At 40.7% G+C, this 19281-nt stretch overlaps 1 protein-coding gene across 2 annotated transcripts in view; it reads left to right on the forward strand.

The window, feature by feature from the left end:
- The window catches only part of LOC115369140 (mediator of RNA polymerase II transcription subunit 13-like), a 91063-nt gene extending 78265 nt beyond the window's left edge, over positions 1 to 12798 (forward strand). For both annotated transcript variants that reach the window (XM_030065706.1, XM_030065707.1), the window contains exons 21-31: positions 97 to 394; positions 644 to 896; positions 1661 to 1849; positions 2085 to 2308; positions 2497 to 2639; positions 3950 to 4108; positions 4407 to 4571; positions 6728 to 6891; positions 8898 to 9062; positions 9461 to 9570; positions 10909 to 12798. In XM_030065706.1, the coding sequence (XP_029921566.1) occupies positions 97 to 394; positions 644 to 896; positions 1661 to 1849; positions 2085 to 2308; positions 2497 to 2639; positions 3950 to 4108; positions 4407 to 4571; positions 6728 to 6891; positions 8898 to 9062; positions 9461 to 9570; positions 10909 to 11041 (2003 nt within the window). In that variant the 3' untranslated portion in view covers positions 11042 to 12798. The remainder of the gene's footprint in view (positions 1 to 96; positions 395 to 643; positions 897 to 1660; positions 1850 to 2084; positions 2309 to 2496; positions 2640 to 3949; positions 4109 to 4406; positions 4572 to 6727; positions 6892 to 8897; positions 9063 to 9460; positions 9571 to 10908) is intronic.
- The last annotated feature ends 6483 nt before the right edge of the window (positions 12799 to 19281 follow it).

Here is a 19281-nt window from a genome sequence, read left to right on the forward strand (position 1 = left end):
TATGGATGAAATGGATGGATCCACGTAATGGATCCATTCATTACATGCATTCCATGAACATATGACCAACATAAAGGTTTTCTGTCCTTCCTGCAGCTCCCCAGCTGTCAGGCCTGTCTTTGGACAGTAGTCTGCTGTTGCCCCCCAAAGCCCAGCCTCCCCTAACCCCCACATCTTCAGCCCAGTCTGCCTCTTCTGGGCAGCCGCTAGCTTCTAGCCTCGGGGCACCTGATGGAGAGCAAGCTCCCGGTGCTCCCAGCTCAGGAAACACTCCCACCCCGACCGGAGCAAACCCAGGCCAGCCAGGGGAGACAACCCAAGGAGGAACCAGCGAGTCCAAAGGACCTCCTAGTACCACACCACCAGCTAGCACACCAGCAGAAATCCCTGAACCGTAAGGCCCAAATGCTTGATTAAATGGCCTCATCACTTTGATATGGGCAGGACATGTAGAAAAGTCTTGAATTAGCACACTGACCTAAAGGAAATTTGGTTTCACTTATGCAAATAATAGCAAAACCATTGCTCTGTCATACCTAGGTAGTGAAAGGTAGAGTGGTAGAGTGAACCAATACACCTTGTTATTCTCTGTGTCATCATCTTTATCATGACTTGATTTTTGTCTTTTCTTGCAATCTTTCAGCAATGCGGAGCAGGCGAGAATTGGTATTCCCACGTTGCCCGACTCAGTGGACAGTCATGCTCAGCCACCAGCTATTGTTATTTACATAGTAGACCCCTTCCTCTGCTCAAGTGGAGCAAGAAATGGAGAGGGAGAGGAAGAAGAGGGAGAGGAAGTGGATGCAGGCAGCATTTGGGTGCTGGGGCTTCTACGCTGCTACACAGAAATGCTGCAGGCATTGCCTGAGAGCATGAGACCTGCACTGGTACTACAGGTAAGAGGATTCTTTCACTGTGCAAGGTTAAGCAGAATTAGCATTGATAAAAAATGCATTCTGTTAACTTCATTTAATCTCCAATGCATTAGAATGTAGTGCCTAGTGGCCCAAAGGACCATACCTGTGATTTTGAATGTTTGACCCTTTGACCATAATTTACCCACAATATAAATTGCAGAAAACCATTTTGCAAATCATGTGGGGTTACTAAAGATTCCCAACATGTAATCAAAATCCCTTGATTTTCAAATAATAATTTCTGATTGAAACACCCCCCGATAACGTTCTGCTTCTGTGGTGAACAAATTGTCTCCGTTCATAAACCACAGAATTGATAATTTCCTGTGTAAAGCAAATGTTTCCCATGTTTTCCCCATTTTTCAGTTGAGAGACTTGCCCAATGTCAAGCAATTCAAGTCATCAAAACACAATAGCGCTGCTGCTTTCAGGAAAACTAATGTGGACGACTTTATTATGGTGATGGAATACTGGTTTGAAAAAAGTTTGAAGTGTCTGAAAGTTCATTTTCATACCATAGTGGAGTGAATGGAAACCAGTGACTGGATAAAAGGCAAAAAATGACTTCAGAATTGTAAAACATTACTGCTTGCTTTGGGAAAATATTAGCAGAAATGCTAAGTTTATACATTTTGTAGATATTAGGCTGATCATCACTGGTATGGCCCTTTGAGTGGCTGAACACACAGCTCGTCTTATCATAATGTTTAATTTTGACATTTTTTCCCCTGTATCTTACTAAGGTGGTGCCATGTCAGTACCTTCTCCAACCAGCCAGCGGGGAGAGCCATCTGTACCTGCAGCACCTGCGCTCCTTGGCCTTCTCCTGTTACTCCCAGTGCAGACGACTGCTCCCCCAGCAGACACACATCAAGTCCCTGACTGGCTTTGGGCCAGTGTCCACTGTCAATTCTGTGCTTAAAAATCCTGAGGTAATGTGTGATGATGAACAAATGTGTAACAAACTAGGTTACACATTCAGTTAATATGAAGATTGATATAATTCTACAGTATGGATATCATAGAAATATATTTCTTCCTAACTTTATTAATAGGAATGAACAATTTGCAATTTATAATGAGAGGCACATTTTCAAACACTACCTTGTTGAAAACCTACTAATCTACCTTTTTTCATCCCTCTTTCCCTCATTTTCTCTCCTCCAGCATCCCAGCCCACTGCAGCTGTATTCTCCCCCATTCATTTTGGGTCCAACCCGTCCCAAGCAGCCAGAACCAGGGGAGATATGGGCAGAGCTGCCTCCCAAGTTCAACGTACTGTTTGTAGGCTACTGTCTGTCCCATGACCAGCGCTGGATCCTGGTGTCCTGCACTGACCAGCAGGGGGAGCTCCTGGAGACCTGTGTTATCAACATTGATGTACCTAATAGGTATGGCATGCCAGAGTTACTTACTCAGTAGCTATCAATACTGATTTGTTTGTCTCCGTCTCTATTCTTGTCTCTATTCTACAAGCCACCTACTATGATTATTTTCTCTTGTGACAATGATGTTTAACAGTCAGTACAGTTCAAGCTAATGCTCTAATCTCTATATTTTTCTTCTTTATCCATTTTAGAGCACGGCGCCCCAAGGTATCAGCCAGGAAGATGGGACTGCAGAAGTTGTGGGAGTGGTGTATTGGTATCATCCAGATGACATCATTACCATGGAGGATTGTGATTGGCCGACTAGGCAGACTGGGACATGGGGAGCTAAAAGGTTAGTAACATTAGATGAAATCCAGCATAACTTGATGGATAATATTCATGTACCTGATGAAAATGAAACGGGTTTAGCTCTCGGTCTGTGATCTTTGATTCTCACTCCACACTCTCCACACATTTTTCCTCTGCAATAATGTCAGAATTCAGCAGCTTCTTTTTCATGCTTTATGTAGATGATACACAACTTTGCACAGCAAATCAGAGTGGTAATATAACACAGCTCAAGAAATGCAAATCTTACTTTGCAGAAAGCAAAAGAGGGATGAGTAACAATTCTGAAATTATAATTTTATGCCTTGCGTGTTGACCCCAATATAATCATACTGTTAATTTCCATGGCTTTAGGTTACCCCACAAGATTCTGTCTCTGACCCGTTATCCCCCCACCTCACAGACGCTGTTTTAGTCTTAAAGTTAGGACATAAAACCCATTCATTTAGAGTTGTATAAGTTCTTCCTTAGTTCCTACATTATCAGCAGTTCCTCCTCTTGGTTTACTTCTCTGCAGTCAGTCATTCACATCTTTTTCCCAGTGTTCTAGTGTTGCCCAGTGCTCACTATCCATTTGAGGATATTTCATACTCTTAATGTGGATAGATGTGTTCACATAAATGCATATATCCTTCCTTACCTTTTTAATCCCATGTAGCAGCTGTTGTAACCAAACTGTGTAACTCTCATAAAAACAAACATAGTTCGGCCAGTGTCTATGGAGACTAGAAATTTGGAGCTACACAGACGTGCAGCAGTTATGGTCAACCACATCATTTAAAACATTTTGTTTTCATACAGCCTTGTAAAATCCACAAGCATGCAGTATGTAATGGCCTTTAGACACGGACATGGGCATTCACAGCATGTGCATGAACACGCACACACACACACACACACACACACACACACACACACACCACAAACACACATACACACACACATCCTCTGGCCCATGTCTTTGAATTTAGGATGTACTTATTGTATCACTTGTTTTGCCTCTCAGGTTATGTGGCTAGTGCTTTTTCTGACAATTGTTCAATTGTTCTGACTTTCTCTTTTAACCTCTTGGTTAAAAGAGTTATGCGAATGAACTTACATGAGGTTTTCATGTATTGTATTTCAGCCCGTGCTGTTTCCAGGGATTTGAGTAAACTTATGAGATGCTAGTAGACTGCCTCTAACCCTGCCTCTGTTTCCTTGCACTCCTTCTATCCCCACTTAATGTCTGACTTTTTCACCACTCTCTCTCTCTCTCTCTCTCTCTCTCCCTCTCTCTCTTCCTTTCTCTCTCTCTCTCTTTTCCTCAACCAGACTGGAGCTCTCTCCTTGGGGAGCACTCGCTCCACTCCATAGGTCGCCAGCTGAGGGAAGCTTGCCGCATGTGTGGGATCTCAGCTGCTGACTCCCCCACAATCCTCAGTGCCTGCTTGGTGGCCATGGAGCCACAGGGATCTTTTGTAGTCATGCCTGGTTAGTAGCCTGCTGGCACCATTTGTCATATAGTGAGTGAATGGTGGTAACAGAGGTGGCTGTGGTGATGGCAATGGTGATAACAATCATGGCAACGATGGCATTAATGTAGATGACAAAATCTCAGTGTAAATGGCGTAAATTAAAACAGAACATTTTGTTCACCTTAGAATATTAACTAATACTATTAATTATGCTCACTGCTGATTTCTGCCATTTGACAGACACAACTGACCTAGAAGTGTCCTTGTTTTTATCTTTCTTGTGTATGTGTGTGTGTGTGTGTGTGTGTCTCCAGATGCAGTGACTATGGGCTCAGTGTTTGGCCGCAGCACCGCTCTGAACTTGCAGACGTCCCAGCTGAACACTCCCCAGGATGCCTCGTGCACACACATCTTAGTCTTCCCCACCTCTGCCACCACCCAGCTGGCACCCAGCTCTTATCCTACTGAGGACAATGCTGGTAAGTGCTACCCTGTACAGAAAAATAAACACACATTTGATTCATACTGATTTATTCAAGTATAGAGATATATAATGCATCAAGCTATTCCATGGCTTAGTGAAAAAAAAAATTCCAAACTTTTCTGACACCAGCTGCCACTAGTAAATATTAGAAATGGTCCTCTCATTCACAAAATCACCATCTGAATGCCTATCTGTCTCAGAAGGTCCTGCAGTATTCTTGTGAAAGTTGACAGCAGAAAGAAACAGGCAATAGACGACTACATACAGGCAGGAGTTTCACCACTGGAGGCTCAATCTATCCAAAGCAATAAAGAACTACCCATCTGAGAGATAGGATGTATCACTCCTGAAGTATCATGCATTTTCCCATTTCCAGAAAGGATTGTTATAACTGTCTATTAACATATTGAAGACACATATTGTTAAATGTTGTTTTGGAGGTTGGTATGCCTTGCAGAGTGTACATTGAAAACTGTTTACATCAGTTATACCCTCAACAGTGCAGCCTGTGAGTCTAGTTTGAAAAATTCAATTTATCTCATTTAAGGAGTAAATCCCAGATGAGTTCAGTGATGCCTCTTCTAACAAATGAGTCAAGAATGGTGAAATGGGGCCACATGAAAAAAACATGTCTCTTCTGCCTTGATGGTCTAGTCATGCACGTTTTGGAGCAGCTTAGACAGTTCCTTTCTTTCTGTGATGCTGCAAATTCAAGACAACTTGCTTGCAACTTGCTCCCTTGTCTGCAGTGCAGGAAACTAAGGGCACAAAAGGGTTAAATGGACTTGGAACTGCCATTTCTCAAAAGGTTGTGCTGGCTGATATGGGATAGGAAACACAAAATGGGATTTGGCATGTTTGGCCGTCCTCAGGAGGAAGGGGAAAAGAACAATAATGTAAAAGTTGGGTGGATGGACCTGGAAACTCTTGATCTGGGTGGACGGACCTTGAAACCTTGAACAGGCAATAAGGGAGGGATTTGATATGTCTGGAAATTTGGTGCAGGAATCTGACAGCTAGATATAGGTCAGGGAGGGACTTGGCATCTCTAGAAATGGGGTGGAGGAACTTGGAAACTCTAATTGAGAGGAAGAGGATGAATATGACATCTTTGAAGAAAAGGAGGAGAGTAAAGTTGAGGGAAACCCATGTTTTTTCTGTGAGAAATGGAAAAGGACACTCATCTCTCTATTAGGGATGAAAAAAATGTTGCTGACATCTTTTGAAGACACTTGAGGAGGGGTTCTGGCTTGTAAGTCCTGGCATCTCTTGAATGATTTTCTTCTCAGAGCAGAAGATAGAAAAACCTTCTGTTTTAGAAGAATGGATGCTGGAAATGCTCTGTCCTCTTGACCTTCCAAAGCCTTATTGTTATTCATTTAACATATTTTCATGCGTTGGGTTTGTCAGTGCTTGGCAAGTACTCATTTTTGGTTTAGCTGAACACCTTTACATAATTGACTGTTGGTGCCGATGGTTGTAAGTAGAGGAAAAATCAGATGAAGAAGCAGGGATGAAGATTCGTCTTTGAAGATTGTTTCATTTGCCTGTAAGCATGGCCACAAACATTTAATAAGCTTCAGTGGCCTTTCATGCTTTATAATCATTAGGCCTGGTGTTTCTCATTTAGAGTCTTTCAGTCTTTCCTGAGAGATTTCTGATGGTACTCTGACTTCTGGGGTAATGTGTTTTATTAATTTGTGCATGATGCAGCAGCTTTAATATATTACCCAATTGAATCTCGTAATCCTTTTTTCCGTAATAGAAATGACATTCTGCTGTTTATCATCAGATATAAAAGTGACTAAATTATTTGTCTTAAATTTCCATATTTTCAGTTCATGTCATCATATCATGCGGATTATAAAAGATAAAACTTGGACCAACAACAGACCAACCATTCAGTTCGTTGTGTATTTGTGCAATACAAATGCTTTTGCTTTACTCAGTGGCCCCCCACCACACACACACCTGGACTTCATTATGCCGTTTTACTAAAAACATGCTAGTTGATGGTAATATTAATGGCCTCTGTGGGAAACGAACCCATAACCCAAGAGCTGCCCGTGAGGTTTTCCACACTTTGAATTATAGAGGGCTGTGCTGACATCGAGAACTCTTTGCATAACTGCTCTCATTTTTGTCCCTCAGATGACATGTTTGATCTGCCCTTTCCTGATGAGCTGGAGAATGACATTGGCCATGACATGATGCTGATCACAGGGAACCTCCACCCGTCCCCCAACACCTCTCCCGTGCCCTCCCCCGGCTCCCCCTCTGGCATGGGAATGGGATCACATTTCCAGCACACCAGGGTGAGTCAGTGTCCAATGGAAGAAGTCATCCTAAAGTGGTTCCAAGCCTTAGCAAATGACTATAACAAAGGAAAATAGTATGACATGCCCCCACACCCTGCCTGTAAAAAACAATAAAAAACACCCCATTAACTGATTGTCATTTCAACGGCTCCGTCCAAGAAGCAACGTGGGCTGTCTTCTGTCTTCTGACTGCAAAAGGAAGGAAGAGAAAGACGGGTTGTGGGCAGACAGGAGCTCAGTTACTATTTAAAGAGGAACCATGTTCCTGGGAAATGTAACGAGTTGAGAATATTGTCACATGAACCAAGATCTCCTGATATAACAAAGGATAATCATCAATAATTTTCAACAGCATGGAGAATCTTTGCCTTTCTAATGATGCTTTGCTGGCACATGAAACTAAGGCACATATTACTTGTTAGTTGATGTGGGTTCAAATCTGATTTTGAGCTCTCCTGCATGTTAGCACCTTCTCTCCAACCTGTGCAGGCACTAAACACTGTATATTATCTAACAAGACTAGAGTTATGTTGTTAACCTTGTGTAATAACTAGAGACACATTTTTCTTGGAGGCAGTGGTGCAGAGATGTATTGACAATTTATATAGAAACACAGTACATTCTATACTGTGGGAAAAATATGCAAAGACGTAGAAATTTCTATTTCTTTACATATTTCCCCCATCCCTTCTCATAGTTACTGACATTTTAGATACCAACATTAAAGCATATGAGTATACGACTTATACCACAGCAACAGTTTAGGCATGTTTCTGGCCAATCGCAGTAGTGAACCACTGCAACTAAAAAAAATAAATAAATATAAAATATATACACACATATATATATATATATATATATATATGCACTTGGTTTTGCACAGCCTTCCACATGCATACTACCTGGCTCCTTGTGTCATCTGTGGCGGATTTTCTGTCCAGTCATTCATCCGACACTGAACTCGCGCTGCTACTTATTTTAAGCTTGGAAAAAACTCTTAAACACACATATTTTCCTCACACATCACTATATTGACCTGTAGGGAGTGAATGCAAATAATTGGCTTATTTTCTGAAACATTATAGCTGCAAAACCTTGAGTCATTGCTAGAAATAGGTTGTCTAGCGAAAAAGGGCAAACCAGTGTTGCTCTGCCTGTTCAAATGGGATTCCTGGAGCAGCGATGTGCAGAGGTCCAATTGCTTCCAAAGCCACAGACTTTGTTGAGTGACTTGGTGATGAACTTGCAAGCAAAAAGCTGCAAATGTAAAGGTAAAGGTTCCTGGACTAAATTTCATATTTGCAGTGTGACAGCTGAGAAGAACAACTTCTATTTGTGTTAATGTGTAAATGACTAAATTAATCTGGCTTTGCTCAGTAATGACAAATTACACCGACACGCCGGCTAACTTTAAATAATTGCACATTTCCTCTGTGTGATTTTACACACAAGCTTTACACAAGCTATTCTAAATACTACTTGTGAGCCATTAGCATTTTTTATTTCAACCTCTTCATTTTTTAATCTACCACTGGCCTGCCACAGTGCCTTGACGGATGTGTGTGGCTTTGCAGGTTATCAGTCATAGCACAGGTTTGCAGTTTTGATGGTAAATGGTGGCCTTGTGACCTCCTGGGGTGCATTTCTAAAACTTTCTGAAGGATATAAAAAATCACAAGGTTACGGTGTGGCATATTGTATTAACTTTACTGTTAATACAATATGCCTCTAACATACAATGCCTCCTCAGAAAGCTGACATACAGTTATGCAGTGAGCTATACAGTAAATGATTGTACAAATATAGATAAATAATTTTGTCTTAGAAATCACAGAAATCGCTACTTTAGTAATGTTTTACAACACTACTTTACTTGCAAATTCAAATGCTCACAATACTTGTACAGTGAGAACAGATGAGTGAATAAAACCAAAAATGAATCAAGACTGGTCAGAAAAAAAGGTGTTAATTAAATGCTGACCTTCTCCTCTGTGTGCATCCAGAGCCAGGGAGAGCGCTTGCTGTCCAGGGACAGTCCTCCAGAGGAGCTGAAGCAGCAGCCGCTGGCCCTCGGCTACTACGTCTCTACAGCCCAAGCAAATGGACTTCCTCACTGGTTCTGGGCCTCCTGCCCACAGGCACAGAGCCAGTGTCCACTTTTCCTCAAGGTACTGAAAACCTGTGATACACAAACACTGGGTGTGGAGAGAGAGAGAGAGAGAGAGAGAGAGAGAGAGAGAGAGATCCACTTTGTGAATCTATAAAAACTGTATGGCTAGACATGAATGCAATGTTAACTTAATCTACAGTTAAAACCTGAAGTATTACTGCAGCTCATTAAGACATTTTTTTCTTTCTTTTTAATTTTTTTTTTTTTTAATTTTAGTGAGCACGTAGGTATGATTTAATACTGAAACTCAAAGTTACTTGACATTATCAGTCATGTTTATCTTTTGCTGAAAATCGAAAGTTACTTTCTCCACCTCCAGAAGTAGGTTTGCAGGCACTTGCTCTGTTATTCAAGCACATGACATCTTCCATCTACATCTTTGTCTCTCCCCTGCAGGCCTCTCTCCACCACCACATCTCCATAGCCCAGACAGATGAGCTGGTGTCAGACAAGACCAAGAGAACTCCTCACCCCCTGGACTCAAAGACCACTTCTGATGTGCTCAGGTAAAGACGTAACACATATTCTGCTCTTAGCCCTGTCCACAAACAGAGTGCACATCTTGAGCGAATATCTGAAGAATAGGTGTCTTTCAAGACAGGCTAAACAATTGGTAAAGCACATTACTGACAAAATCACATCACGTTTGCTCTCTGTGATACTAATAAAATACACATCTTTAGTGATAGCGTTGGCACTGAGCACAGAAATGATGTCCGTTCAGGCTCTGTGAGACATATGACGATGCTGTTGGCTATGTCCATATTTTTTTACTGGCTGGGTGTTGTTTCGAGATGATTCAGCTTTGTTGTCATGGAGCCGTGGTGCAATGACTCTATTCGATGTAACTGAGACTAAACAAGACTGTGCTTTACTTGAAGTTTGCCAACAATGGGCTTTTGTGTAGCAGCCATGGGAGGCTGAGTACAAAACTCAGCGTGAAGGGATTTTTAAATGTCATCAGAGGCCCTCTAGTGTTTGTCTGCGACTCTGCAGCCACTGAACTTTATAGAGTCAGTTCACTCTGTTAATATTTTTGGTAGCACTTAAAAAAAGAGCTTATTAATACAAATTTATCACAACTTAACATCAGTTTGATGAGAGTTCTATTTTATTTTATTATATTTATTTCATTGTTAACTGAAGACCAATAAACAGTCACTTTGTTTTCATAGCATTAATAGATACGGATTAGTAAATTATACAATGGTATTTAATTATTTAGTATAAATATTTATATATACAATCAGACATTGTATTACAACTGATGTATTACAATGATGATTGTATTACAAGAGAGTTTACACTGTTTACCAATTGATTCATAATCCATACCCCCGTATTTGTGAACTATGAATTACTAATCCAAGCCCTGGATTTGTAAATTGTGCCCTCAGATTTCAAGGGCAAATCTGCGGGCATGGATTCCTAATCCCAGGGCACGGATTATGAATTCCTATTATGATTCCTAAACTGGGAGTACAGATTTAATTATATTTTCTCAGCTGACCCCAGGGGGCTCCATAGGCTGTAGCGCTGTCTCTGTAGTGGTGGGAATTTGATTAGGCTCTAAACCTGTGCGATTCAGTACAACTGCAGGATTAGATTGGTACTTGTTATTGGATACTACAGCAGTTGTCATCCTGTAATTAGTGCAGGCAGTGAAAAACGACAGTTGTTGCATCATTAAAGTTTATTATAATCATGTATTATTATGAATAAAATCAGTGATAATGGTTCAAATAGACGGACTGTAAGTATTTAAACACTAAACTGTAACTCCTACAGTACTGAGTGCCATTGTTACTAAAACTGTATTTTCTTTTCCTCTCTGTGCTCACCAGGTTTGTATTGGAGCAGTATAACGCCCTCTCCTGGTTGACGTGCACCCCTGCCACCCAAGACCGTCGGTCCTGCCTGCCCGTCCACTTGGCTGTGCTGACACAGATGTACAACGCCATCCTGGACATGCTTTAGCTTTGTGGACTTGAAGGACAACCTTAGGGAACCGGGGGTTTCCCTAATTTACTGTGTGCCTACGCTTTCTCCGTCTGGGCACCAGAGAGCACCAGAGCTCTTCTGTTGTCGTTTTGGGTAGACGTGGATTGATGGCCAAAGACGGGACAGGAGAACCGTCAGACTCTCCAGTGCCCCGGGGGGAAAATGCTCTGAACTCAAACTTTTGGTTAGCCAGGGGATCATGCTCACCCAGTGCAATTTGTACCTTCAGAACTGATTCTCTCTGCAACATTGTGCCAATCATGTTGCTTGCTGTGGGAGAAGGAGACGAAGCTATCCGACAATGCCCATTTTACTGACATATCACAACAAAGCTAACGTTCTGCTGATCAGATTAGCATTAGCTTCAAGGATCGTGCCCCACACTGGCGGACTTATCAACGGCATTTGAAGCCTTCATGGATGACATTTAAAGGGGAACTTTGTAGGATTCTCTTATCTGTGAAAAGAGAGACTGTCCAGGCTCCTTTTCTCCGTATTGTACAACCAGCAAAATGACATGACAACAGCAACACATTGTATTGTTACATCAATGATGTTTTTACATTTTTTTTGTACAGAACTACATTTCTGAGTTCCTCGGGACTTTGGTCGGTTAATGAAATTTTCACTCTTACTCTGAAAGGGGCAAAGGTCCTGATTTACTCCAAAGGGAGAGCATTTCATAATGGCACTTTTTCCTCACCTTCCAAAGTGACAATTTTATTGTTGTAGATAATGAACACAATGGGAAATATTTGAGCAGTCGGGACAGGATTGTTGTTTATAGTGTAAGACATACATTTGCAAAGAATCGAGACTTATTTTTGAATATTTAAAATGAGAAAATAAGAAACAGTAAACAAGGCCTTTTTTTCCCAATTTACTATTAATTTTCTTGGGATCTGAAATAAAAATTGTCATTTTAATGAAATTGTAAAGATGCCATATTTATACAAATTATATCATGTCATAGAATTTCATATATATATATATATGTATATAAAAATATATATTACCTCTTCCAAGCAGCCACTTAATGGTAACGGTGATGGGTATAGCCATCTCTTTAGAAGTGGACACAGTATGAACCATTTATCAGACAATGCATTTTAGTTCAACTTTTTTTTTTCTACAGATACTGAACATTTTAGCTTTTTATTTAATGAGTTTAAATTAATAAACTAATTGATGCAGGAGAGATATATTTATAAAGTGTTCCTCTTCTGCTAATCAAACTTGAAATAGGCAATAGATGACCATGGTATTTGAACATTGCAAGGTTGTTGTATATTTAAGAATTATGCTTTATTTCATTGGCGCTCCTAAATGATGTCAAGCAAACCATTAGAAAGGCCTGTCGCTTGAGCTCCACCATGCAGTCTGCGTTTTGTAAGATTCCTAGCATGTTTGTATATACACTTTCAGCTGTGTTTTTTGGAATTTCTTAAAGCTGTACATTTCATGCTGGTTGGTTTACTTTCAAGTGATTCATATCAAAGTATTTTTTTGCTGTGAGCTTTTTTTGATATACAGTATACAGTACGAAACTCATTTAATTACAGCCAAGAGGTAAATTGCCAAGTAAATGTACGCAAAAGTACAGACAAGGGCAAGTTTGCAAAAATTTGTTACATCTGCCATCACTTTGAATATCAAACAGATCTACTTTAGTGGGAGAGATCTGCGACTTTTACACTCTTTTTTTAGTAAATTATTAAAACTCTTGAAAATGACAATGTGTTGAGTGTGCTCTTTTATCCAACAGTGCATTGTAATTTACAAACCTTGCTGTAAACAGGATTCACTCTTAATTTATTTTATCCTCAGTATGTTAATTCTTTTAGAATTGGCACAGTATATTATTATTATTGAGGGCTGGTAAAAGCCAGATGTTATTCAGGATAAGCAGTATGACTGCAAAAACGGTGTGAATCTGAATATAATGCCATATGACAGGCAGTGTGATGGGGAAGATAAGATTATCCCGCTGTGCTGTCAACGCAGAGAGGTGCAAAAGACATTGTTTGCCAACATCTGTCCTTCATATTGGTAACTTGCACACTGACTTTGCCAAATTGTGCTAGACAACACTCATGTGGTTATGAGTAAGAGTGAATGTGGGGCATGAGTGTTTACTGAATAGTTCACTGAAGCAAAAGATAAACATGACTGATAATGTCAAGTGATAATCACCACGTCGCTTTCATACCTGTTCCACATGAGTCTGGTTTACATTTGACTCATTAATCTGTCCTCTGTCCAAGTGAGAAAGCTAACAAAACTATAGTAGAAACTATTTTAAGCATCACAATAAAAGTGAGTAAAATAAGTAGCGTGGAGAGTAAAGTAAACCAATCTTTCATGACATCACAGAGCTGTTTCCCTATCCCTGTGTCTCTCCTGCTGCTGCTCTGCTCCTACGATACACAAGAAGTTGTGGTTGTTGATAACAGAAACCTTTGGGCAGGCGTATGAAGCCCAGAAGAAACTCTTCTCTTGCTTTCTCCTTCCTTGGGGGCTTGGAGGTTTCTTCTCCTTCCTTGGGGGCCATGGATCACAGCCCTTTGTCTGAGTTTAAGTCTAATACAGTGTACACATGCATTTGACATTCATGCAACCCCTTGCATTAGTGCCAGATGCATTGCATTCATGTAGTTGTATTTTGTAGTTATGCATTACACACACACACACACACACACACACACACACACATATACATTTATGTGCATTTGAGTGTGTGTGTGTGTGTGTGTGTGTGTGTATGCATGTATGAATGTAGTTACTGTTTTCTGTTTCTGTGTTTAGACTAACAGTAACTACTGCCCTTCCCTCGCCTGCAGCCATTGGTATTGATAATATTAAACAGTTCCATGTCAAAGTGAGTAAGTGTGTTAAGTCACAGACAGAATTATGATCAGGAAGGCTGAGATCATCTGCTGTCTTGATGTTGGTCCCAAATGAGGGACAATAGCTGCTTGTTACCATTTTCACCTCTGTAGGTCCAGTGGTTCAGCTCCCATGGATAGCATTTTGTGTTACCTTAGCATAAAGACTTGAAGTCTATAGGAGTCATTAGCCTAGCTCAGTCACAGTGAAAAAATAAACCTTACAGCAACTCTGAAGCTGTCTTATTTGCACAGTGTAACATATGTATTTGAAATACACGACAATACAAAGTTTATTTTTTCACTTTGACAGCGCTAGACTAACGACTCCCATCTACTCCCATAAAGTCTTTAAACTAACATGAAATATTACCCATAGGAACTGAACCACTGGATGCAGAGAGGTGAAAGTGGTAGCCTATCAAACATCTGTCTTAGTCTTCCTTTATGAAGTGTCTGTGTGTGAGTGAGGGGAGGGGGTGGTAGATAAAAAAAAAAAAAAAAAAAAAAACATTTGTAGAACAGATGTTTTTAAAGAGTTGTAAAGACCTCTTTCCGTGAGTCTTATCGTTCTTAAAGGCCACCTTTAGTCTATTTTTGAGTGATGCAGCGGCACATATGTCCAGGAAACGTGGCCCAATGATTGCACTTCATCATTATAGGGACGACAGCATGGGAGCAAGTGAAAAGGGATAGAGGGAGTGATGCAGGCTGTGTTGGACAATCAGGGTCAAATAAAAGCACCTACTTCAGAGAAAAGCTGAATTTTAATAAATCCATCAGTTGACAACAGCCTAGAGGCCAACAAAACTAGACAAAAAAGTCAATCTTTGAAGGGACCGGGCCACTAGAGGAGGACATGAATGAAGAGGAGTTGGTAGTGGAGGAGTGAAAGCCACTGAAGAGTCACTTGTCGTGCCAGGGCTGTCTAATGGCCATCACGACTGGAGGAAGTGGACTCTAAATTGACTGCAATGCGTTTTCCACAGATGGCCTATTAGACCATGGCCATTCATCTGTTATCTGGGTTGCCCAGTGCATGGCTGAAGCTAAATGGCCTGCAGACTGGACAAAGGAGCCCAGGGTCTGGCCTGACAAAGAGTTAGTGTAAACACGATTAGTAGTCAATGGCATTTTATCTCCCCTCTCTGCCTCCGATGGACCGCCTGAGAAGACAAGGTTGCTCAACAAAGCCAGCTGATGAGAGCTAATAGGCTGACTTAATGCTAACCCTTCAGCTTCCGAAAAAAAGAAGCAATAATTGGAGCGCTACTGTATGGAAAGTTGTAAGCCATGCTGAATGTATTTGTGTATGGAAACAGAATGGAAATGGACAGCAGCTGACCTTTCAAATGCACTAAATGTTGAAATGTAATGGAAATGTATTTCAGATCATAATATCCATGATCAATACATTTATAATCACAGGCTGTTGGCAACAATGGCCAGGTTAAAATGAATGACATTCTGCATCTTTCCAACCCGGAAGGTCAAACCTTTCAACATTTCAAATGAAGAATCATCTTCTTTCCATATTTTCGCCTGAAATAAAAAATAGATGATTTGATTCCATACTTGTGTGAACACATATACAGTATATTAAGAATAAACCAAGAGTGGCATTTCAATATTATCAGTTCAGACTACTTTAGAAAACCCTCATATACCTTTCCACATTTTTCTCCATTGTATATGCAGGAGAATAAAACCAGATTAAACAAACAAACAAACAACCAAACAAACAGCTCAGTTAGTTACATGCTTGTCAGCTGTGAAGTAATGGAATGACTGTTTTCTATAACTTTGCAAATCTCTGTGCAATAAATACCTATTTATTGCATAGAGATAACAGAGAAAACCACATGACTGTTTTCAAAAGATTACTTCATAAAGTTAACCAAATGTACTTGAACTCCCAAACATATATCAATTCCAAAACTCCAAATGAAACTCTTATTGAGAAGATGTGTGTTTCATTGTTTTCACAGTCTTATTTTGAAAGCAATATGTTTGGAGACACAAATCCTCCTTCTCTTTTTATTCAAGCAAACATTTACTATAAAAACAATGTACAAACCTTGATTGTAGGTACATATTACCATCTTAACACACCATGAAAGTGATTCCATTACAGAAATAAAGCTGTACAAACCTTGTATATCCTTGGCTCTGGATCACAGCAGTGTAATGCTGATAATGCTACAGACGTTTGCAGCAATTTGTATCTTCTTTGTAAGTAAACACAAACAAACATGATGCTGTGCATCAGTTGCAGTTTGAGGGAAATTTCTACATTTTGCTATATAATCTAAACCTGTACATCTGACAAATCAATCATTTTTGATTAATGGCATAATCTATGATAATCAGTCTGATTAATGTCAGCTCACTTTATGTAATATGTGCAGTGAAACAGATATGAACTGATACTGATTGATTTGATCTGCAAATCTGGGGAAATATACCTGGACCTCTCTGATAAGAAGGTATTTAGGGCAGTATAAGAGGAAGTGTTCCTCATTTTCAATTTAATTTTGCATACACTGTGCATAGATACATTGACTTTTCTCTTGCCATGAATTATGATAACCCTTTTCAGTAACCAACTCATGTAACCAAGTATTTTCATTTTTCTTCTTTTCTTTTCTTTTCTTTTCTTTTCTTTTCTTTTCTTTTCTTTTCTTTTCTTTTCTTGGCTTTTCACTGTAGGCACTGGGGCTTTCCCTCATTTGCAATGATGTCTAGATCCAAACATGTAAAATTCAAAAGAGGGCAATCGTGAAAACAGCTGTGGACTGAGGTGAAGTTATTTGAGATCATAGCACACGTATCCTGTCCAGAGGTTTGTAGAATTTGTTTATTTCTGTTTCCCAATATTAAGTGTATCTATTCTCTATATGATAATTTATTTGAGAGGTGACAAAGTACATTAATCAACATTAAAATAAATGTAAATATACCAGAGTTAGCCAAAAGGCTAGTTTTCATCAAATCACACCTTCCTCTGTATGCCTTAATAAACAAATTAGAGCTGTCCATTCTTGGAAGTGTTGTCTGTATGTTGTGAAATGGGAATTAGCATAACTTTGACCAGATTTGACCATCATGTCTCCTGCAGAGAAAAGCGCGGTCAAAGCAGAGATGTGTTAAGGAACAAGGCCGAAGCCATGCTCGCTGTGGCTCCAGCTGGCCCCTCACAGCACTCCACTTCCAGGCATGACTTTGGCGGGGCAGAGCCGGGTCCTGTTTTGACATGCCCTCTCCCTGTGAAATGGAGGCAGCTGGGGGCTGTAGCTTCACACTGCCTCAGAAGAGGGAAGTAATGCTGCCGCTGTTTCTGAGGTTAAAGACACACAGAGAGAGAGGGAGAGATACACACACACACACACTGCTACAGAGCCTTGCGGCCTGCCTGTGAGGTGTCTGTCATGGCAGCTGACCCGCTGGTCATGCAGCAGGGCAACGTGGTGGGTCCTGTCTCTGCCTGAGTCCTGATACTGCAGCCAGGGTCAGCAAGGGTTCAGGGCTGCCTCAGTCTGGGTGGTGCAGGTCAGGGCCATCTGGAGAGCCCGCAGTGTGAATCAGGGGAGCTGTGGGATGGGAAGTCCCTGCTTTAACTTCTGTGGTTTATAAGGCTTTTCAACTTTCAGTTTTAATTGTGCATGTTCTACTTGGCCTGGTGATTTGACAATTAACAGGAACAAATTGCAGGTGATGCAAATATCATTCTGTATTTATTTAATGTGTCCCGTCAAACTGATGAAGTCAGAGGTGTGGGGCTGCTGCCAGCACAGCTCAGAGCAGGATCACAGAGGCTGCATCATATCAGTGGGTGTATTCTTCAATTCTTGTCTTCTCAGATAACAATGGTCCATACTCAGCATAACTATAATACCAGAGCCATTTTTTTCTATTCATCTTCTATCTTCTATTTTTTTCCCGTTACAGCTTTTTGGGGGGAGTTTTTTCTTGCCCACGCTGAGGATTATGTCAGGGGGATGTTGTCCTGCTTGTGGAAAACTTGTCGGCATGTAAAGCCCTTTGAGACTGTAAACAGCAACACTGTTTTTTTTTTTTTTTTTTTTTTTTTTTTTTTGCCATTTCTGCCTTATTTGGCAGTCACAGTAGAGAGAGACAGGACAGGAAGGGAAGAGAGAGGGGATGACATGCAGCAAATGGCCTGGGCTCACATTTGGGTGCTCCAATATTGGACTTTAAATAACCTTGAACTTGAACTTTGGCATCACTGTGCATCACTTTTTTTTTTTTTTTTTTTTAACTCTGGTGCCATGTTGTGGAACAGCCTTCCACTCCACATTATAGTGGTGTGTTTTGGGGTTTCAGAATTATATAGTTTTGCTTTTTATGTTGAATGTCTTGTGCTTCTTTATGCTGCCTTCGTCTCTTAGCATCTTGGGACCATGATGGAAATAAGTGTTGTCATCTATCGTGTCAGGTGCAAAAATGGCCTCATCGACTCTGACACACTATATGGGCTGTCTGGTCACATAGATGGACATACATACGCATCGGACAGATGGACAGACACCAAGAGGAATCTGCTCTGTACCCCACAGTGACAGCGTATTTCTAAGGACGTGTTGAGACATTGTTTTACAAATGGACGTCTAATGGTGATGGAGAGACAAGCACTAGAAAAACACCATTAACTATTATTTGGATTCCCATTAACTTTTATAATGAGCTATTCTTCTTGTTGTCCACATGAATAAATCACATCCACAAATTGTTACTTTCTAAAGGCACACCTCTTTGTCCAAATGGACACAGTCGCACCAGTGTAAACTCAACCCCTTGATAATGAATCAATCTCACATCGTACATTATAAACTGTCTATAACAGTGCCATTATGTGCTTTAATGATGAACTGTAGAAATGCAAAAATCAGCCTCCCCTCTGCTTGCATTGCCACAGAGCGGTCTAGTTTCTATTATTAGCTTCTTCTCTCTAGTATCATTTCACTAAGTGGCCTCACTTTCCCCGTGCTACAGTGCTTGGCCAGCTCTAGCCAAGCAAATCCTTCGCTATCTTCCAGATGGCTCCAAGGAAGTGCAGCTCTTGGCACGCTCACACTCTACACAGAGAGCCGTCAACAGCTTTTGTTTAAAAGGTCCTTGCCGAAGCGACAGAACATCTGCCAACTCAGCACGGCAGCCTGTTTGAAAACATCTGATTTTGTCTCAGAGTGCTTTCCATCCACGGCTTTTTTCCATTTGCATAAATAGTTTTTGTTAGGCGGGGACCTGAAAAAGGAGCACACAGAGTTTGCAATTTCTCTTCCTGTAAATCTCTCATTGCGGGGTATTACA

The sequence above is a fragment of the Myripristis murdjan genome, chromosome 12 (assembly GCF_902150065.1).
Source record: "Myripristis murdjan chromosome 12, fMyrMur1.1, whole genome shotgun sequence".
Lineage (NCBI taxonomy): Eukaryota > Metazoa > Chordata > Actinopteri > Holocentriformes > Holocentridae > Myripristis > Myripristis murdjan.